The sequence below is a fragment of the Lycium ferocissimum genome, chromosome 8 (assembly GCF_029784015.1).
Source record: "Lycium ferocissimum isolate CSIRO_LF1 chromosome 8, AGI_CSIRO_Lferr_CH_V1, whole genome shotgun sequence".
Lineage (NCBI taxonomy): Eukaryota > Viridiplantae > Streptophyta > Magnoliopsida > Solanales > Solanaceae > Lycium > Lycium ferocissimum.
The window spans coordinates 43,992,947-44,013,555 of NC_081349.1; the positions used below are offsets into that span (position 1 = coordinate 43,992,947).

Here is a 20,609-nt window from a genome sequence, read left to right on the forward strand (position 1 = left end):
AAAATTTAAAGTCGGTTACAAATTTTACTTAGTACAAAAATGGACCATTACATGTAATTTAGCAGCAATTTTTTAGGAATAGTATAACATGGATAGCATTTTTAGCAATTTTTAAGAATAGCAATTTCCACCTTCATTTTTCATTTTTCATTTTTCTAAGTAGAATTTAAAAGAAAATGAATTACAAATATTTAAAACTTAAACTTGATTTGAACTGTTTTTACTTGATATTTTGAAACGTGGTCTTGAGCAAAAATTTTTTCCTCATTGTAAAGAAATGGGTAACACTACAACCACTACTTAAAAAAAAATAGATATTTAATTATTTTTAAATTCAAACAATAACTAATAACTAATTAACTACTTTTTGTCCTAAAACTATCCTCTTTTTAATAATATATAGATATAGATATAGATTGGCCAAACAGTTCTCACCAAAAGTGCTTTTATAAACAATAATTTTCAAAATAAGCTGATTTCAGTAGTTTGGCCAAACATGCCATAAGAATTTATTATTTGTGGAAATTAACAGTTGGGCACCATGTGATGAGTTATTTAGTCTAAGGGACAATACGGCACATCTTCCATTAATTTGATTGAAACATATACTAGTATGTCTTATACTTTTCTTTTCTATGGTCACTTTAAGTCGTATCTGACAATAAAACAATTCTTCATTTCAGTTTATGTGTGTTCCTTTTTTTTAAAAAAAAAATATATATTAAAAAATAATGTTATTTTTATATATAATAACTTTTTCATTTCAATATTTCAATTTTTACATGATATATTTAAGACCACGAGATTTAAAGAGCATTTTCGTACATTGCATATATCTTTAGTTTACAATCACAAGATTTAAAAATCTTTCTTAATTCCTTAAATTACATGTCAAGTCAAACTAAGACACTTATATACATAAAATAAAGGGAAATTTTCAAAAATATACAGTTCAACACGATAAATTACCACGTAGTCATATTTTTAATTTATGCTCGCAGACCAACTTCTTTTCATCCCAATATTTATACACCCGATATCTAACAAAGTCAATGAATCTATCAATAATTTTGTCTAGGAATTCCAAAAGAATACACTTTAATTAGATGATGATTAGATAGCCACTTGAAAAGGGGAAATATTGGACAATATAGGAAAAGGAGCAGAATATATATTTCCAGTTACCTTTATCCACAGTTTGCGGAAAAGATTAAAATCTTTAGAACAAAATGAGTTAAAAGCATCTGATCTTTTATTGCTTGCTCCTGTTTAAATGCAAAAATTACATCTAGACTAAAAAAAACAATCGCCGATAGTTTAAAATTTTAGATAAGATGATAAACACACACTTCAAAAAGTGCAATTTGAATATGATTTAAGTTATTAATCTGTTATTAATAACGGATGCAATTTTATGATTCAGAAATACTGGCAAAATGGAGTATATTTATAAGAGTAGAGTACAACAATATAATGTTTGTCAATTTTTTTTTTCAATTTGATTATTTACATGATATATTAATTACATTATAAGGTAATAATTTCCTTACATTAGAAATCACTATATACGTAGGTTTTCACAAGTTACAATAACTTTTCTGTTAAAGAGTAACACAAAATTTGTTTATTCCAAATTTTGATTTGAAACTATTTGTGTTGCTATCATTAAACAACTACATATGAGCACAAGCCGACCTTAGCTCAGTTGGTAGAGCGGAAGACTGTAGTGTGTTCATAGCAATCTTTAGGTCGCTGGTTCGAATCCGGCAGGTCGGAATCTTTTCATCATTTTTTTATATTCTCTTCTTTTCTTTGCCTTTATTTTGTCTTACATTTATTGTGAGTAAATGATTCAAGAAAAGCCTTTACAATCTAAATAGGAAGAAATGATATTACAAAGATAGCTTGTATTTTATTTATGAATATCCTATTTGTAAAAATAAAGATCTCTTGATATATTTAACATGACACTTAAAGAAAAAGGTGTAAAGGCTACAAAACCAATTGAGGAAAATGACTCTAAAGTCTCATCATTTGCACTTAATAAAGGCCTATTTTAATTATTTAGGATCTCAATCATTCCGTGTATTGTTTTTTTTTTTTTTTTTTAAGTTTGAATTGTAATTATTAAAGTGTGTTTATTTTACTTATTTTTCCTTAGCAATCACTTAATGGGTTTGAATAGATCTGAATGATTAAGATCTATAACAAAATTTTAATATCATTAAGATGTTGTCCATTCAAGATTTCAGTAAAGATGGAATTTCACCACTACGCATCCACAGTCACAGCTAATTGTTGCTACTATTGCAGTTGCCCACCATTATATATCAACTATCACCACCCACAACTACCATTGTTGTTAGTCACAAGTATCAATCGTCACCACCCCAAGCCAACTTTACATAAGATTTGAACCATAAAATCATATAGATTATAAGACTTGAATTGGCTAATTTTTCCCTAATTCTAAAAGTGGTAAATCACTCACTTGACCTAGAATTTGATTTTTTATTATTGTATTGAATCCCTTAATTTGGATAATGTGTCCATGTGTTCAATTTTGAATTTCAAACTGTGACCCAAGAATCGGTTTGAGTTGACCAAGAGTTGAACTTGACCCGAGGTCCTAAAATTATGTGAATGGTTCCTAGACTAATTTGGGTCCGTTATTCATGAGTTTGAATAGATTGAAGTCATTAGAGCTCGTTTGGGTCGACTTTGGAGTTTCGAGTAAAAGTTTAATTAGCCATTTCAAGCATGCTTTAACTATTAATTTGCTTGCTTTTCCCTAAAAGCATATTACATGTGTTGCTTATGTGCATTTAAACCATTTAGTTCGTGTGAGTAGACAAACATGAGCTATGTTTGGTATATATCACTATCTAGTTAGACCACGAGGATTACATTGTGTGATATTTACATTGTTGTCAATTCTATTGATCTGAGCATGATGTGATTGTAGATTAGTTGTTTAACCTTCATTATCACTTGATCGAGCATGTGTCGCCTGAGCACAATAATGTCATAGAGCTAGTTGACAAGTGCTACTGAGATTAAGTAAGATGGGAGGGGGACGCACTACAAGGGTATGATGGACATTCTCCTACATGAGGTTGATACACTGTATGAGATAGGTCAAACAAGCAACATATGCCCCATGGCATGTTTATTGCAGTGATCATGTTGTATTTCCACATGTTATGTATATTTGTGATTTCTGTTCAGTTGTTTTACTTGTATATCATTACTATACATGTATTGCCTTATTTATGCATGTAAGGCGCATTACCAACGATTTCTAAAGATTTGCCTCGGGGGTAAGTTGAGAGGGCGAGTCGATCGATGATCTTGTTGAGTCTTTAGACTTGCAGGTATTGCGTGTGTGAAGGTGTAACAGGTGGTGACCCAGTAGCTGACCAATGAATCTAGCTTTCATCAGCCCTTTCAGTTGATATGAGCCATCATTATCTCATGACGATTACTTTATTTTCTAGCAGACTTAGTATCTTATTTCCGAGTTGTGACTCGTATTTCAGACTAGTTGCTTCATGACTGTCATTTTGAATTGTATAGGCATATTTATGCTTTATGTTGACTTACATACTTTTACATATTGAAACAGTACTAGTTATGAATATTTTCTCTTTTTCGTTCTTCAATTAATTCGTATAACTTAGAAATGTTCGCTTTATATGGGTATATAGTAGCTCGTTAGGTGTCTTGTCGCGACTTAAATGCCAGATTTGGATCGTGACATGCAACCAAACCAGTAAGACTGCAACCTTATAACTAAAGACGCAGTTATATCAAAACGTTTTGAGGCGGAGGCAGGATTTGAAATTTATGAGTTCTGAACTTGTCACTAAACCGTAAATAACTCATTTTAGTTACTGAATTCACAATTAATTATTTATACATATTTAAAACATTCACTAATACAAATACATAACTTTAACTTAAGCAAAACTTATTAATTCATCTGAATCTGTACCTAATATTGTAGCCCGTCCTGCATACATACTAGGTTCAAGTGAGTATAATTAAGGCTATGTCACTTAGCACCACCAAGATAAGTCAATTTAAGTTGGAGCAGAAGAAGACAACGTATAATAGAAAGCAAACTTTTGATATTAGATACATGCTTTTGTCCCACATCATCGACCACCTATAGACCGTTCCTCCGCTCAATGGACATTTTAATCTAATTTTTGCAACAATTTACTCTGAACATTAAGAATTGGCAAATAATATGGAAATCATTGTATTAGGAGGAAAGTTGACAAATACATCTGGGGATGAAGTTATATCTTGTTACATGACGTGAAAAATTGTATTTGAATAGTCCAATTTGAATATGACTAAATTATTAAGCATTTCACCCAAAAAAACAAAAAAACAAAAAACATGCAATTTCATATTTCAGATCGAGATACTGGCAAAATGGGGTAATACTTTAGAGTATAGCAAAGTGGAGTAAATAAATTATATGATCATCCAAGTATAAGAAATTTCCTATTAAAGTCACTTATGCTTACAACAAAGTCAGTCAAGTTAAATCACTTTATCCACAAAGTCATTATGAAAACAAAAGCAATAATTTCATAAACCACCTGAGAATTGGAATGACTTTGTGGGTAAACTAGTCTAACTTGAGTGACTTTGTGGATAAACTGGACAAACTTGAGTGACTTTGTTGATAAAAAAATAAACATAAGTGGACTTAGTGAGTAATTTGCTGTACTTGGATGACCATACAAATTATTAACTCCAACAATGTGTACTACTTCTTTTCTTCTCAATTTGACTAGTTACAAGATACAATTTACTACCATTATAAGGTAATAATTTCCTTTAAAAACAGTAATTATCTAGGTTTTCTCGACTTCAATAACTTTTCTGTGTTACGAGCAATGTAAAGTTTCTTTTTCCCAGATTTTATCGAAAATTCATTAGTTTCACCGTTCAATTTATGTGGTATAATTTGATTGGTCGCAGAATTTAAGAAAGAAAGACCGATTTTTAAAATTTGTGGTTTAAAACAAATTTTGAGATTTATATGGCTATAAAAGCATATCATTAAGGATAAAATAAAAACTTCAAAGCTACATTATTTTGAACGAAATAATGAGTAAATATTGTCACATAAAATGAAAGGAATGAATTATATGTTTAGTCATGTCAAACGACAAGTATGAAGGGGTATAGAGGAATCCATGATTTGATTTTTTATGGATTCCAGATGCTATTAAATTCATGGGCAACTTACATAAATGACTACACTTTGGGATTTCTTTTGTTTTTTAGGCATAGCTACACTTTTGCTAATTACATTTCGTAGCTACAGTAACGTGTATTCAAATTCGGCTGTATTTCGCTGTATTCAATTTGGATATATTCAATTCAGTTGTATTCATTTACAACTAATTTTACATTGTATTCAGCTTATTGTATTTAAATTCGGTTGTATTCACATAACATAAATGCAAAAAATACAGGGATATTCAGCTGTATTCAAAATTCACTGTATTCATTTGTATACAAAAAAATCTCCTTCGAAATACAGGCAAATAATACATAAAGAAACATTGTATTTTACACTAGAAAAAAAACGAATACACTCAAATCTGAGATACAAAAAATAAAATACACTGGAATTTGAAATACAAGAAATAAAATACACTTCAAATTCACTGTATTCATTTGTATACAAAAAGATATCCTCCTTCGAAATACAGGCGAATAAAGTGTATTTTCTGGTCAAATCTGGATAATAAACTGTATTTCCGATCAGATCTGGACAATAAAGTGTATAAAAAAAACAGTTGCTAATAAATTAGTTGCTAAAGACCGAAAGGATGGTGATCTCCCATTGAACAGATTCCTTAATTACCCTTCAAGTTTGGAAGTTGATCGTAAGACTTCGCGTATTTAGCTGTATTTTGTATTCATTTACGAGATTCGATTTATGAAAATCTCGATGAGGAAGAAATTGATAGGACTATTAGAGCTATTATTATTGGAAGAGCAGGTGGTTTGACTCGCCGGAGATTTGAGAGAGAGACCAGACGTTAGAGCGAGAGGAGGAGAGAGTCGCCGGAGATTAGAGAGAGAGAGAGATCAGACGTTAGAGAGAGAGAATGAGGAGAGAGTTCCAGACATTAGAGAGAGAGAGAGAGAGGAGGAGAGAGTTCCAAATGTTAGAGAGAGAAAGGAGGAGAGAGTTTCAGACATTAGAGAGAGAGGAGGAGAGAATTATGTATTAGGTAACTTGTGTAATTGAAATACAACATTTAGCTTCCAGATGTAATTAAAATAAAGTATAGTTACTAAATATAAATACCACTTATATGTTCTTTACCCTAAGTAAAATTCCCCAAATCCATAGCCTATTTGGGTTACAGTATTTAAAATTTGATATTTGCACATTTATAGTAAATTTCTCTAACACAATACTTTTTGGTGACAATACATATTGCTCAACAAGAACCAAAGGTATGCAGTGTATTGATAACTTAAAATGCGCCTCTCGTGACAAGCCGACCTTAGCTCAGTTGGTAGAGCGGAAGACTGTAGTGTGTTCATGGCAATCTTTAGGTCGCTGGTTCGAATCCGGCAGGTCGGACTTCTTTTTTATCAATTATAAAAAATTTAATTTTCTGTTCTTCTTCTTTTCACTTTTATTTTGTCTTGCGTTAATCCTTATTATCATTATCACTATAAATAAATTTAGAACCATAAAAGTCAGATCTTGAAGTCCATAATCAGATAAGCCAGAGAGGAAGTTAAACCTGATAAATGCTTCTGAATATTTAAATAAAACATTGCACAATCAATTAAAGTGTCATTATGGGGTTAACTCTGGTGGATGCTTCCGCGAAAAATGGTTACTGATCTGTATCCAGATGTGTATCAACTAAATAAAAGCCAATATATCATAATGACATTCTTTCCTTTTTTGTCAGTTTCCAAAAGAATGATATATTTTTATATTTAGCAACAATCAACTTTAAAATTCTCATTTTGCCTTTAATAAAATGATTTTTAGCCATACAAATTTCTTTAACTTGTTTTAGACCGAATGATTCAAAAGTCTTTATTTATTTTTTAAACATCGTGCCAAGTCAAACACCCTCATATAAATTAGGATGGAGGGTGCATTATTATAAGTTCCATTAAATGCACGTTTTTTTCTCTTAGGATATTAATAAAATTGAATATTTTACGCACTAATATGTGTGTATAAATACGACTATTGATCAAGAGATAACACCACCACATTCAATTCATTCATCTGTAGCATCACTTACAAATTAATGGCTCCACAAGTGAAATTTGCGTTTTTCTTGATTCTTATCCTTGTTGCAACTACAGGTTCATTACATTGCTTTACCTTCCTTCTTCAGTACTAGCTACTATTTTAATTTGTATACATACATACCTCATACATGTATCAATTAATTTGCGACCGATTTTGACTATGCAGGAAAAGTGCAAGTAGTGGCTAAACGGGATGTGGGTAAGGTAATGAAGTGTGGCAAAACACCATGTGGATCAGACAGTGATTGCGGTAGCAATTTGGTTTGCAATAGTTGTAAGCCTGGTCGGAGTGGTAAGGAAGTGCCCGTTGGTGGGACGAATTGGTATTGCAACAAGTAGTTGGTGATTATTGCAAGTCTGGTTGGGGTAAGGTCTGTGTAGACACTACCCTCTCCAGACCCCACTAGTGGGATTATACTGGGTATGTTGTTGTTGTTGTTGGTTGGAATAAGTATGGTCTCTTTGTCATGCTAGCTAGTGTATCTGTAATCAGTCACCTTCTGTAATGCAACTTTTTTTCTTTTTCCCTCTTTAATCATGAACTAAGCAGCAACAATATAGTTCTTACCAGAGCTTGAGGAATAGGTTGAAGCCTCGATGTATACAGGTTTTGAGTCAGAGCTTGTTATCTAATCTATAGTACCGTATTGGTTTGGTTTTCAACAATATTTTGTTCTTATGCGATCGTGCTTCATGGTTGATCTCTTAAGTTATTCACCTTATTTCAAATGATAATGCAGTAGTATAGTAAATATGATAACATGCTGTAACATGTTATACACAGAAATATATAACTTAGATACTTTCATCATACTCATGCCAATGAGACGTCAAATTCATCCAGTGAAGAGGTATGTTGGCTCCTTTTTGGTTGCACAAACTGAAGCACCGACCAGTTTACAAGCCTTTAAAAGGGCACATTTTATATTTGGAAATATTTTAACCTTAGACTTCTCATTTTACCCCTAATAAAGCTCCCTCTGATGAGCTGAAAAACCACAAAGCCGTGATATCTTGATATGTTTGCTTGGCCCAGAAAGGCTCCAGCTCTGTTGTAAACACACATAGATAGACTTCCAATATGTAAATAAAAAGGCTATTCAAAGGCTTCAGATGAGCACAGAAGTAAAGGCAAGAGAGTTGGAAAATATAACCTCATTAAACAATGAGGATATCAGGAAGTACAGCATGTGTACATCAACTTACAAAAATGTTTTGCTGTTAAGCAAGACAGTGCTCCTTACAATCTTGTTGCGCTGTACTTTTGAGTACTTCACTAATTCAAGAACTTGTTAATGTAAAGCAACATTCCTACACATGTTTGTGATCAAAACGACGGGAGAAGCTGTGCTGCTCAGGCGAAGAAACAGAGAAAAACCAATATCCTTGAAACTCCGTTCAACCTCCAAAATTCACTGACCCAAAAAAAAAAATGTACAATTCCACGACAAAATCATATATCTGCAGTTGTAAAAGAAATACTTTCCAATATAACTCTGGCAATTTACAGTTCTGGAAACTTCCATGACCATAATCAAGATTTATGTACTACCTCCGATCCGGACGTGCTTTTCTTTGGGGAACGAAAGATGGAGAACGTAGCATCCCTACCGAAACAATTAAATCTAGGTCCATATTCTGATTCATCATCATCACTGTCAACATTACCGGCATTAGTCCTATTCTGCTCGCTTCTGCGCCTTAGAAGGAAGACATTAAAGTAGTAGCTTACTAAAGACTCCCTGCTTTTGTTTGGAAAGAACTTAAAAATCTCCTTCCAGAAACTCTTCTCCTCAGACAAAGGGTTCGACTTCACTATATCCTGAAACTTCCTTTCTTCTTCTCTTGACCAAGAAAGTGCAACTTCTTCACCCATAGAGTCAAATTTCCACTGATAATAGGCTGATCCTAAATCAATCTTAACCTTCCTCCTTTTCTCGAAAATATGAAGCTTGACACAGTCATAAGAACCTGGAGATTGGCAGCCACAGATATCTTTCCTTCCTTTCCCAATAGGATTTCTGTCAATTAACGTTCTCTTTTTTACTCGTTTGTCTAGTGGCCAGATTTGGGTGCCCAGCCATTTAGGGTCAGTTTCATAGTTCTCCTCAATCCATTCAGGAACATCTGTTTGAAACTGTGGCCCAACTGGTATTCTCTTTTTGCGCTGCTTCCACCAAAAACAAATTTCTGACTCTGCAGATGAGTCGGTTGCTCCATCGACCTGATCCTCATCACTATGAGAACTTGAAGATGACACAGAAAACAGCAGTGCACACCTCTTTTTCAGAGGATCTTTTGCAGATAGGACTCGCTGGCTGCATCTTAATCTTCCAGAACCAGAACTATCATCATACATAGATGGATGCATCTTCTGTTTTATTTAAAAGGAAAATAATTTTCTAAATTAAGCCAAAGCCTGGACAAAATTTGTGATCCTCCATAAATTTTGGATGTTCACATAAACATGATCTGGTAGATAAGTGAATGAAGGGGGAAAAAAAAAAATAAAGAAGCTGAAGGGCAAATGATACAACGCTCTGTACTGCAACTCTGTGCAATTAGTGAAGTTTTACTTTCAGTATCATACAAATTGCACATAAACCAAGGGATGCTGTCTTGGTTGCTAAATAGTAAGTTATCAAGTGAAAATGGCATGCTGTGCATAAAAAGATCACGACAGGAAGCAGGAAGTTCTCAGTTATAAACATGTCATTAAAAAATGGACATGATGGAAGTGGCTTAATCAATCTGGAACATGCTACAGGGTGGACAAACACAATCAGTACTTTGACGGCAAGCTGTATTTTTCAGAAAAATTAGAGCTGGACTATTTTAGATATAATAAACAATTTGGAAAATTGACATAAACCATCCATTTCTCTTCCCCTCAGTGCAAAACGTTACAATCCAGTTCACCCTGTCGATATGGAGGAATGATGATAAGAACAATAACAATGTGTGGCATACTGGTCAATGAAGTGGGTTGAAAACCATAAGATCTCTAGTCAAATCCCCAGCGGAGGATTTCAACAGTCTGTCCAAGTCTTGACGGACAAAGTTACCCAGTTCTTGTGTTGGTGGGAGGTAGAAGGTACCCCATGAAATTAGCCAAGGCGCACGCAAGCTGGCCCCAACACCACAATTATAAAAATAACAATATGATTAATTTTCCAAATTCAGAGGTAAACACCGGTAGGTGGAATATGGTTCCTGATTCTTCCTATAGATGCCAAAATCATTTTACTTTGGCGCACTCCTCTCAAACGCAGGCGTTTATCCAATTGGCAGGTTTCATAGTTTCACCATTTCAATTTTCTTCAAATATATTCTCTTTTATCATTACCTAATTAAGTATGACCGGTGAAGAAACTCATCATTCTTATACCTATACACTAATTAAGTACCTATTTTAGTTTACATTTTGCTTTCCAGAGAACTTACTAAATGTTTAAAGCAACTCTATCAGAAATATATGTGACATTGTTTTCATTTTGAATCACTCAAACATGTCTGAAACCATTCCACTGCTAACATTCTATACAACTTTCACGATTTTCACGAATTTAAATTCAATTATCTATTCAAACTATTAATGTCCATCTGATGTTGCTTTTAATCAGATTATTTGCCAACAATTTTTAAATACTTTGTCTTACGACCACCTATATAATACAAGTAAAACTAACATCTTAAACTTTGTGTTCGGTTGGGAAAAAAACATTATGTGAAAATCCCATAAACTTGGGCCTGGAAATAAACTTGGGCCTTGGTGTCTCTAGGTTTTCCAACTATTGATTACTTATTTACAAGCTCGTCTTGAAGGTAAATAACCCATTTTCCATTCAATGTGTGCCCTCTACGCTCAGCTTATCCTGTCTTAATGGGATAAGGTAATACCACATACAAATGACATAAACCCAAATAAGATTAATGGCGCTAATTAAAAATTGCAAGAGAAAAGATTAGTATACTTCTGAGGTGAGTCACTAGGAATTTTCTCTAGTCCAGATTTATAGCTAAAGCTAATATTAACCTAGTCTTAATAGCCCGTCGGAATTTCTATCACTCCTGTGATTCATCAAACTCCCATTACATTTCCTGCAGGGACAATGAAATAGTCTCTGACATGTTCTACAAAGATCTAACAATCAGAGGTTGGTAGCCTGTCTAATTTTCATAATTTCGCCCTTCATCTTTACCCAAGTTGGAGCACATATGTCCCGTGTTCTCTTCTATTTAGCATGTCCGTCTAACAACCTACCACAATTAGGAAGAGTCGAAGACATAACACATCTCTATGCCAAATTGTTTCTTTATTTGACAGAATAACATGTGGCTCCTATCCTTGCACATTATTTTGACCTGTTGTGGTTTTTCCAAGAAATGTGTTATCTCGTCAACTTATGAAATATACATTGTTATAGCCTCACCTAGAGGATCTCATCCTACTATAAACACAAGAAAGCATCTGTCACTATTGACCTACACATAGAACCTGCACATTGCATTCATGATGCCATGCAACTTTAATTGTGCCTTTCTCAGTCAACTTCGTAATTGGACCATCAAGAAAACTATAGGAAGGTAGTTTGACATATTGTGTGAAGATATGCCCCTTGAACCTTAACTTGACCCAAAAGCTAGCTCATGAGGGTAGGTATGACGGAGATCATATAATAAGAACGCAATTCATCCCTCAACCGATATGGGACTTAACACTTCCCCACACACCCAGGACACAACCGAAGCATGGATTACAGGGGCCCAACATTGAGAAACAACAGCTTGGATCAATGGGTCTGGCTCCAGTACCATGTGAAGATATGGCTCTTGGGCCTAACTCAACTCTAAAAGTTAGCTCGTGAGGAGAGGATTGTCCAAGACTATATAAGGAGACTACAACCAATTCCCTCAACCAACATGGAACTCAACAAAAGTTAAACCTTGGTGCAGCCTTTGATCTTCTAAAACAAATTCGAAGCAAATGTGATACAATTGAAGGATATGGATGAAGATGTCACTCAAAAATCCATCACATGCTAAGCAGTTACCCCACCACCAGAGGCGGAGCCAGAACTTTTAGCTATGGGTTTTGAACTAGAATTTTCTTTGTTTACTTGGTTCTGAATAAATTATTTGTACGTATTAAATGAACTTTTTAACACAAATACAGCATATCAGCCAAAACTACTGTGTTTTGCCGAACCACTAGCCACTATTGTGGCTCCGCCCCTGACCACCACCACCACCACCACCACCCCACAGACACATCGGCATCAAAATGACCGTAAAAGCAACAAACTATAACAATGAGTTGAACTCTCAGTTGGAACTGAAGAAATAAGACATTCTATCCACAAAATGAATAAGGCATATATATACAAGTTATCTAAAGCGACTACTATTTAATTCATTATGATATAAAGTATCAATCTCCAGGAAGGAACTGAAGTACCTGCCGTATCGAATATTGTGCACATGAATCCACCCCGTCCCTTTTCAAAAGCATTTCATCGCGCAGCAACAAAACCCGCTTCCACACCACTTCATTCCCATAATCCTTCCACTTAGACCTATCCGGCAAAATACCTATAGCAGTATCACAAGGATTCTTTGCAACTTCACCAACCCACTTCACCAAATCCAAACAAGACTCTCTCTTCCTCTTCCTACTAACACAATCTTCCTCAACCACACTCGACTTCGTTAACAAGTCATCTCTCCCATGCAGAACACTCCTATTTTCGTCGATATCACCCAAATTTGTATTTTTCACCAAATTTCTTTTACCATCAAATTTCTCAATAGTACTTCCACTCAAGTCATCAAAATCACCCAAATTTGTATTTTCTCCAAATTTCACCAAATTTCTTTTACCATCAACTTTCTCAGTACTTTCAAAATCACCCAAATTTGCATTTTCTCCAAATTTCACCAAACCATTTTTACCATCAAATTTCCCAGTACCTTCATTTAAGCCAACATCAAAGTCACCCAAATTTGTACTTTCTCCAAATTTCACCAAATTTGTACTTTCTCCAAATCTCACCAAATTTCTTTTACCATCAAATTTCTCACTACTACTTCCATTCAACCCATCAAAACCACCCAAATTCACATTTTTATCCGAAATTTTCGCTAAAATCTCCTTCAAATCCAACTCAACATCACTCAAATCACATTTTTGCACTTCATTTTTATCCATTTTCTTGATTCTTAACATCCATCTTTCTAATACATCCAAATACTTAACATAAACCAACTTAACAGCTAAACCATAACTCAAATGAAACCCACAATTATTAGCAACTAAACCCCATAACATATTTTCACAAACTCTTTCATACCCACCATTTTGTCTAACAAGTGAGTAAAGTTTGAATAAATCAATTGATTTTCCATTACCTAACATCGGTGGTAATGGTCTATAAAATAAAGTTCCACTAACTTTTTTGGAAAATATAGTAAGAATTTCTAAGAACAATAGCTTCACATTATCATAATCTACCATTGAGTTTTACACTAGTAGACATACCACAAAAAATTGCATTATCAACACAAAGAAGTTAACAAACAAAAAAAAAAAAAAAAAACAGAATTTTTTTTACACGTGGTAATTGTGTGTGTGTGTTTTTTTTTTTTTTTTGGTATAGCTGTAATAAAGATGGGAAAGTTTTAGCAACTAATTTTGGGCGGGAAAATATGGATCTAGGGAAACTTTTTTGGGAAATATATGAACTGAAACAGTATGTTCAGCTGAAAGAAAAATGTGAAAAGAATATATTTGAAGAATTTGAGGGGCTTTTGAGGAAAAAAAAAAAAAAGAGAGAAACGTAACAGTAAAATGCTTAATTAAGAGTCAAGAGTGGAGGGTTAGAGAGTAAACTCTTTTTCTTGGTTGATGATTTCTAAGCCCCTTTTATTCAATAGTTCAACACTGTTTTCGTGTAATTTGCTTTAGATGGAAAAATTGGTTGTTATAAAATAATAGTAAAAGTACAACACACCAAGACATATAACCAAATAAGTTTGGGGTAGAGAGATATTTTATTGCTACTCAAATTGAAGTACAAATGAATTAAATTAACTTTCTATTTATAGAAGAAAAGCATAAATTGCTTTTCGGGAGCGCGAAGCTTTTTTTTGGAAATTTCTGCACTCGCTTATCTACTTGTAAATTAGGCTTTTGCTCGCAGTTAAAGGCTTGATGCAGCCTAAAGCACTTGAAGACTTTTCGGGGGAGCTTGCAGTGATGTATGTATGCTAAGCTTTGAAAGTTGTATGCTTGATACTTGCAATTGTGCATACTTGCTTAGTTGTCATGAACTTACAAGACGTAGAAATGACATCCACAATACAATGTATTTATAATAGGTCTATTATATAGTCTATTTATAGAAGTATTTTTTTTTTAAGACCTTGGGCTGTGGTTGGGTGAAGGCTATTTAGGAAAAGATATAAAAGAAGTGATTTTCAAGAGATCTGGTCAAATAGTTGACCAGAAATTTGTAATAAAATACAAAGTTATTGTCCTAATTGTGATCTTCTTTATTTGCTTCTTATTTTATTGTTAACTTGCGTTTCAAATAGAAATAGATTTATCTGTTTACCAATAACTATAATGTTATAATAGTAGCTAAACTTTTAGTTCTTCTCAATCTACTGCCTCATTTTTGTACTCGGCAAGAAATCTTCTTTTAGATAAGTAAATTGTTCAGGTGGTAAACACTCTTCACTTCCTACCCTAAAGTTGTGACTTCTAGTCACAAAGGGAGCAAAAACAATAATGCTATTAAATTTTCATCTATTTAAATTCGATTGTGCATTAAATTTGAAATGAATATTATATAATCTAATGTGAATTTTTAATGCAAACTCAAGAACACGATAAAATCTAATACATAACTATGCAATGTCATATTAACAATCAATACATAAAGTTATAACCGGATGAAACTAGAACTAAACAACTGGAGCGGATCCGCTCCCCCCATAAAATATATATTAAGAATACTATATGTTTGTTGAATCCCCCATAAAATATATATTAAGAATACTATATGTTTGTTGAATGCAATTGTTCAGGTGGTAAACATTCTTCACTTCCTACCCTAAAGTTGTGACTTCTAGTCACAAAGGGAGCAAAAACAATAATGCTATTAAATTTTCATCTATTTAAATTCGATTGTGCATTAAATTTGAAATGAATATTATACAATCTAATGTGAATTTTTAATGCAAACTCAAGAACATGATAAAATCTAATACATAACTATGCAATGTCATATTAACAATCAATACATAAAGTTATAACCGGATGAAACTGGAACTAAACAACTGGAGCAGATCCGCTCCCCCCATAAAATATATATTAAGAAAACTATATGTTTGTTGAATGCAATTGTTGCTACAAGAGCTTGAGTACTTACAATGCTCAAACTATATTTTGATTTATAGAGAAAAAGTTGTAATTATGCTGGTTATACAATCTCAACATACACTTGACCAAAAATAAATATGGTTCTATCTTAAAATATTGCTAACTGAAAATTTGCACTTAAAAATACATAAATTTGACAAAAATTAATATTTTGGGTCACTACAATTTTTGGTATTATAGACTTCATATTTAAGTCAATATCACGGGGATATAAAGTGGAAAGAACAAAAAGGAAAAGAAATATAGCTTGACACAAGGTAAAAAAATAATTAATAGTAGTTTCAATAATAGCAGAGTAGGTTTAGGTGTCACTTGTGATCATTTGGAATGATTTCTATGACTATCCACTTTTAAGACAACTAACTTAACCAAAGTTAGCATAATAATTAAAATATAATCACAACTTAATAAAATGTCAGACACCCACTCTTTCTTCTCTTTCTCTAACCGAGTAAGCAATTATTAAGCTGAGGAAAATAATGAGGCTTTCAGAAGACCAGTGAAAAAAATATATAATAATAGATAAAAGTTGATAAAAATCATCAAATATGATGCACTCTTTACTCTTTTATAATTAGTGAATTCAACAAGTTAGATATTCTTAAATATTTTTACGGAATCGTGCCTTCAAGTATGTTCAACGCTTACAATTATTCACGGTGTCTCACGAACTTAAAGAATCTTTTTTAGAGTTTGAATTGCTAAAAGTCAAATTCGGGAATTGTGTCTTGAAATTTGAAACTTATACGAGTGTTTTGGATTTCAAAACTTAAACAAATAAAATTTCCAGACTTAACTTATACAAATAAAATTCTTTGAGAGTATTTTAATATTTATGCGGTAGTTCAAACTTTAGAATTTTTTTTTTCTAAAGTTCGTGTGACTATTGTTCAACTACTTTAAGATGTTTCTAATCAATGACTATTTTTTGCTCTGCAAATGCTAGCTATATTTTAAACAACAATTGCAAAAATTGTTATCTGATATTATTTTTACAACTATATATTTCCATTAGAATTTATCTTATGGTCCAAAGTTAAATTTCTAATGCATTGTTATTTTTAATTTTTTTTTTTTTTAATTTAACTCAGCCACTTCCATGAGTGGATGCCTTTTCATTAATCAAAAGAGATTTACAAAACAGATGAGTAGAAACTCCTTGTATCTATTTAATTGGAACATGCTTCAATTATAGCACAAGTAGGATTTCAGCTTAAGCTTTCAAAACATCGAGGGGGATTCCTATCATATATCCCACCCTAGGTACATCAAAAGTGTAAGTTCTACACATGTCTTATTGGTAAAAAATGAACTTTTAACACATTTAGACTTGAAGGAAGGGAAATTCATTTTATTAAGGGCACCCCTTGTCTCCTTAGGAAGTAAATGAAATTGAGAGATTCGATTAGTGTCATTGCATCTTAATCCCCAATTTGTCATTCCCTCAGCTACTTTATTCCCTTCTCTGAAGCAGTGCTTAATTCTCCATTTCTCCCTTTCTAAATTTAGTATGTAAAATATATATTTTACATATTGGTTTATTGGGTTCAATTCAATATATTTTTTAATTTATTTTATATAATTGAAAAGTTTACCATAACTATTATGTGATTTTATGAATGAAATTTATAATCAATTTGTTAGGCTCAATTTTTACTACCTAAATATTGTCAATCCTAGAAACCAATCAAGGTCGTATGCTACTTGAAATTAGTATTTATTAGTAGATATGATGGTTGAGTGGTAATTGGGATTGGATCCCCTCCAGTAGCAAAGTCTCCAGTGATGCAAAATGCATTCATGGATTAAAGACACGTGTACACATATACAATTAACGGTTTAGATTGTATTTCCTTTCTCCATTCTATGTTATTCCCACCATCACCTCTACTCATCACCCACTTTCTATTATTCCTTTTGTTTCACTCTATCCCTCTTTATATTACAGTAAAATTGTAATTTAAAAGGTACTCTTCTAAGATAAAGAATATGGGCCATGGTCTAATGGAGATTTGGTTTAAAAAAGCTTGGGTACTGCAGCCTCAATTTATGAAATTGTGGTAATTTTGCTGAAAATATAATCACAATTGTGAAGAACAGCTTCCTGCAACACATATCTTATTTAATTCCCCCCCCCCCCCCCCCCTCTTTTTTATACTTAGTTATAGCTATTAAGCTATATTATTCATTTTCTCCACCTTTTACTCTTATTTTTTCACGTTGGAGAAATATTTACATATATTATTGATAAAGGGGTTGCAATCTAAATCATAATTGTGTATGTGGACACTTGGCGTTAATCAATGACTGCATTGAGCATTACTAGAGGCTTTTACTACTTGAGGGGATCCAATCCCTTCCGTGGTAATTCCCACTCCAATTGTAGATGAGTTATTTTATTCGAAAGCTATAAAGATTAAAATGGGCGAAAAACAAAAGGCAAAATGAATGAAACATAAAGGTAAATGATATGTGGTAATACTTTTGTAAGCCTCTTGTTTTCATCTACTGAAATTTACAAGTGGTCATTTTATGACTATTATTTGAAAATAAATCACATTTTCAAAATTAATCAAAATTTAGAACTTTCTCATGCGAAAATAATACTTTCATAAAAATATCATAAGTTAAGAAAAGCATCAAAAAAATTGATTTTAACCTAAAATTTCAACTTTTACAAATAAAACTCAAGCGTAGTGTATGGAGTTTCAGTAAAATCTGGAGTTGAACAAAGTTTATTGTATTTTTTTAGATCCTGGTGACACACGCACACATTATCATGAGGTACCATGAGTGAAATACTTTAACTCATGAGGTCTTTCATGAGGTCATGAGGTACCATGAGTGAAATACTTTAACTCATGGTACCTCTTTCACTTGATATTTGAGAAACTTAAATATGAATAAATAGAACCTTTAACATTATTTCACTCATTTGGCTATTTCACATTTCACTCATGATAGCTATTTCACTCGAGAAGCTTAGACGAAAGATTCATGTATGCTAAACCAACTTGGATATACACATAAATTCTTATAGTTTGGAACTGTGCTCTTAATTTAACAATTTGAGAAACACAACTCTGTAGAAATCAATTTGCAAGTTGATGCCAAATACACATGTGACCATAACATAGATGCATCTATTAAAATCATATAACAGTAAAACGATCCACGTGGTATGTGTTTGGGCCCCCATATATATGACCTTTTATATGTTTCAAAAATCAGGAGATACAATCTCAACCTTAGCTGGTACAATAATTCATTTTTCATGAGAACAAGCAACACAAGAGAATTCATGAAGAATTTTCTATTTCTTCGATATATAACCACGTAAATTCTCAATTATTTTGGCATCACATTTGAACCGAGATGGCCAACCGGTCATGTCAACTATTACATGTGATTCCATCATCCTTCTTATATTTGTTAGTTCAAACAGGCGGAAAAGGCGGATAATCTTTTACATAATATTTATAACCCGCTTCTATTGGAGTCATATGAAGATATAAAATCTTCCCATAATTTATAGTTTCAATATAATTCATTTTTTGTCAATGTCTTTTGAAACTTTATAAGTTTCTTTTGAGAGTTACTACATCACCAATATTATGAACAATTTTCTTCTTCCATGTAGTAACAATTTAATGCTTTCAAGTTCCCAATTAATTTGGTAAAACCAAATATTCCGTAACACCATCCGTATAGTGAACATCTTCATTTAGGAAATGATTATTGTCATTATGGTCATGACCAAAACCTTTATAAGCAAGATGTTATTTCTTGCTTTACTCTTCGGTAATTCATGATAAGACATACCACAATATATGTGATGTACTATAAGTACGTAAACAGTGATCTCAAAATAAAATTTCTTTGATTCTCTCAAATCTCCCGTAATGTGGTATTTAATCAACATACATCACCAGGTCCTTATCCATAACTTTACACATTTCACTTTAAAAAATGAATGAGCATTCGTGATGCTTATCACAAGTCACATTCTCTTCAATGAATGAACTATAATAATACATACATAATTCATAATTTTTCATTAATACATACGTAATTCATAATTTTTCATTATAAACTCATTGTCTTTATCATATTTATCAACCCACCTCAATATCATTTTGAAATTGTATTCATAAACCCACCTCACATAAACAATAACCCTAGATACTATGATAGAATCATTTCTATTGTTTGTGTGAGAAATTATTAGCACTGCAATATGTACATGGACTAACCATGATTGTATGAAAAGAAATCATCATAATCGTTCTAAGTAGCATGTTATAATATATGGCATTAATCATGTTACTGAGACTATATTAGAACCAGAAAGAAATTAAACTAGTGGAACATGGTTGTGTTAATCCTTCGTCAATAAACATTAGAAAAGAGTCAAGTCATAAAATTAAAAACACGGAGAAAGTGATCAGAATTAACCAAAGTGACGGCTACGTACATCAATACATGATGACCATACACAACACTAAAAAGTATATTGAAAAAGATCACTTAAGGATAGAACGAGCAGGGACATCAAGTTTTTGCAGTATAGCCTTTGGATTTAAGATATGGCTAGGATAAAACTGTAGAGACATACTTTTTATTTTTATTTTTTTATTACATAAGTAGAGACATACCTCACCCCGAAAAGAAATGATTTGAATTAGCTTGAGACTTGTGGTGATAACGTGTTGTAAAATCAAGCTAAAAAGTAACAATATGAAATAAGGAAGTAGACAAGAAATCTAGAGAGCAAGAGTGAACTTTATTCATCCTTCTAAGTGTTGTTCAAGTGAGTACAATGTGATATCCAATGTTATTATTTATA

General features: G+C 32.6%; 1 protein-coding gene and 2 non-coding genes across 3 annotated transcripts; 2 read left to right on the forward strand and 1 right to left on the reverse strand.

Annotated features, from left to right (window-relative positions):
• Nucleotides 1-1,690: 1,690 nt before the first annotated feature.
• On the forward strand, nucleotides 1,691-1,776 carry TRNAY-GUA (transfer RNA tyrosine (anticodon GUA)). The gene is given in 2 exon segments: nucleotides 1,691-1,727; nucleotides 1,741-1,776. It is a non-coding gene; the product is annotated as a tRNA-Tyr (tRNA).
• A 4,763-nt stretch (nucleotides 1,777-6,539) lies between these two features.
• TRNAY-GUA (transfer RNA tyrosine (anticodon GUA)) lies at nucleotides 6,540-6,625 on the forward strand. The gene is given in 2 exon segments: nucleotides 6,540-6,576; nucleotides 6,590-6,625. It is a non-coding gene; the product is annotated as a tRNA-Tyr (tRNA).
• Nucleotides 6,626-8,404: 1,779 nt separating this feature from the next.
• On the reverse strand, nucleotides 8,405-14,147 carry LOC132068566 (AT-rich interactive domain-containing protein 2-like). Its single transcript, XM_059462202.1, has 2 exons — nucleotides 12,779-14,147; nucleotides 8,405-9,694 (listed from the first exon to the last, which is right to left on the reverse strand). Exons 1-2 carry the CDS (start codon nucleotides 13,832-13,834, stop codon nucleotides 8,855-8,857), a joined length of 1,896 nt encoding a protein of 631 aa, XP_059318185.1. The 5' UTR covers nucleotides 13,835-14,147; the 3' UTR covers nucleotides 8,405-8,854.
• Nucleotides 14,148-20,609: the final 6,462 nt, after the last annotated feature.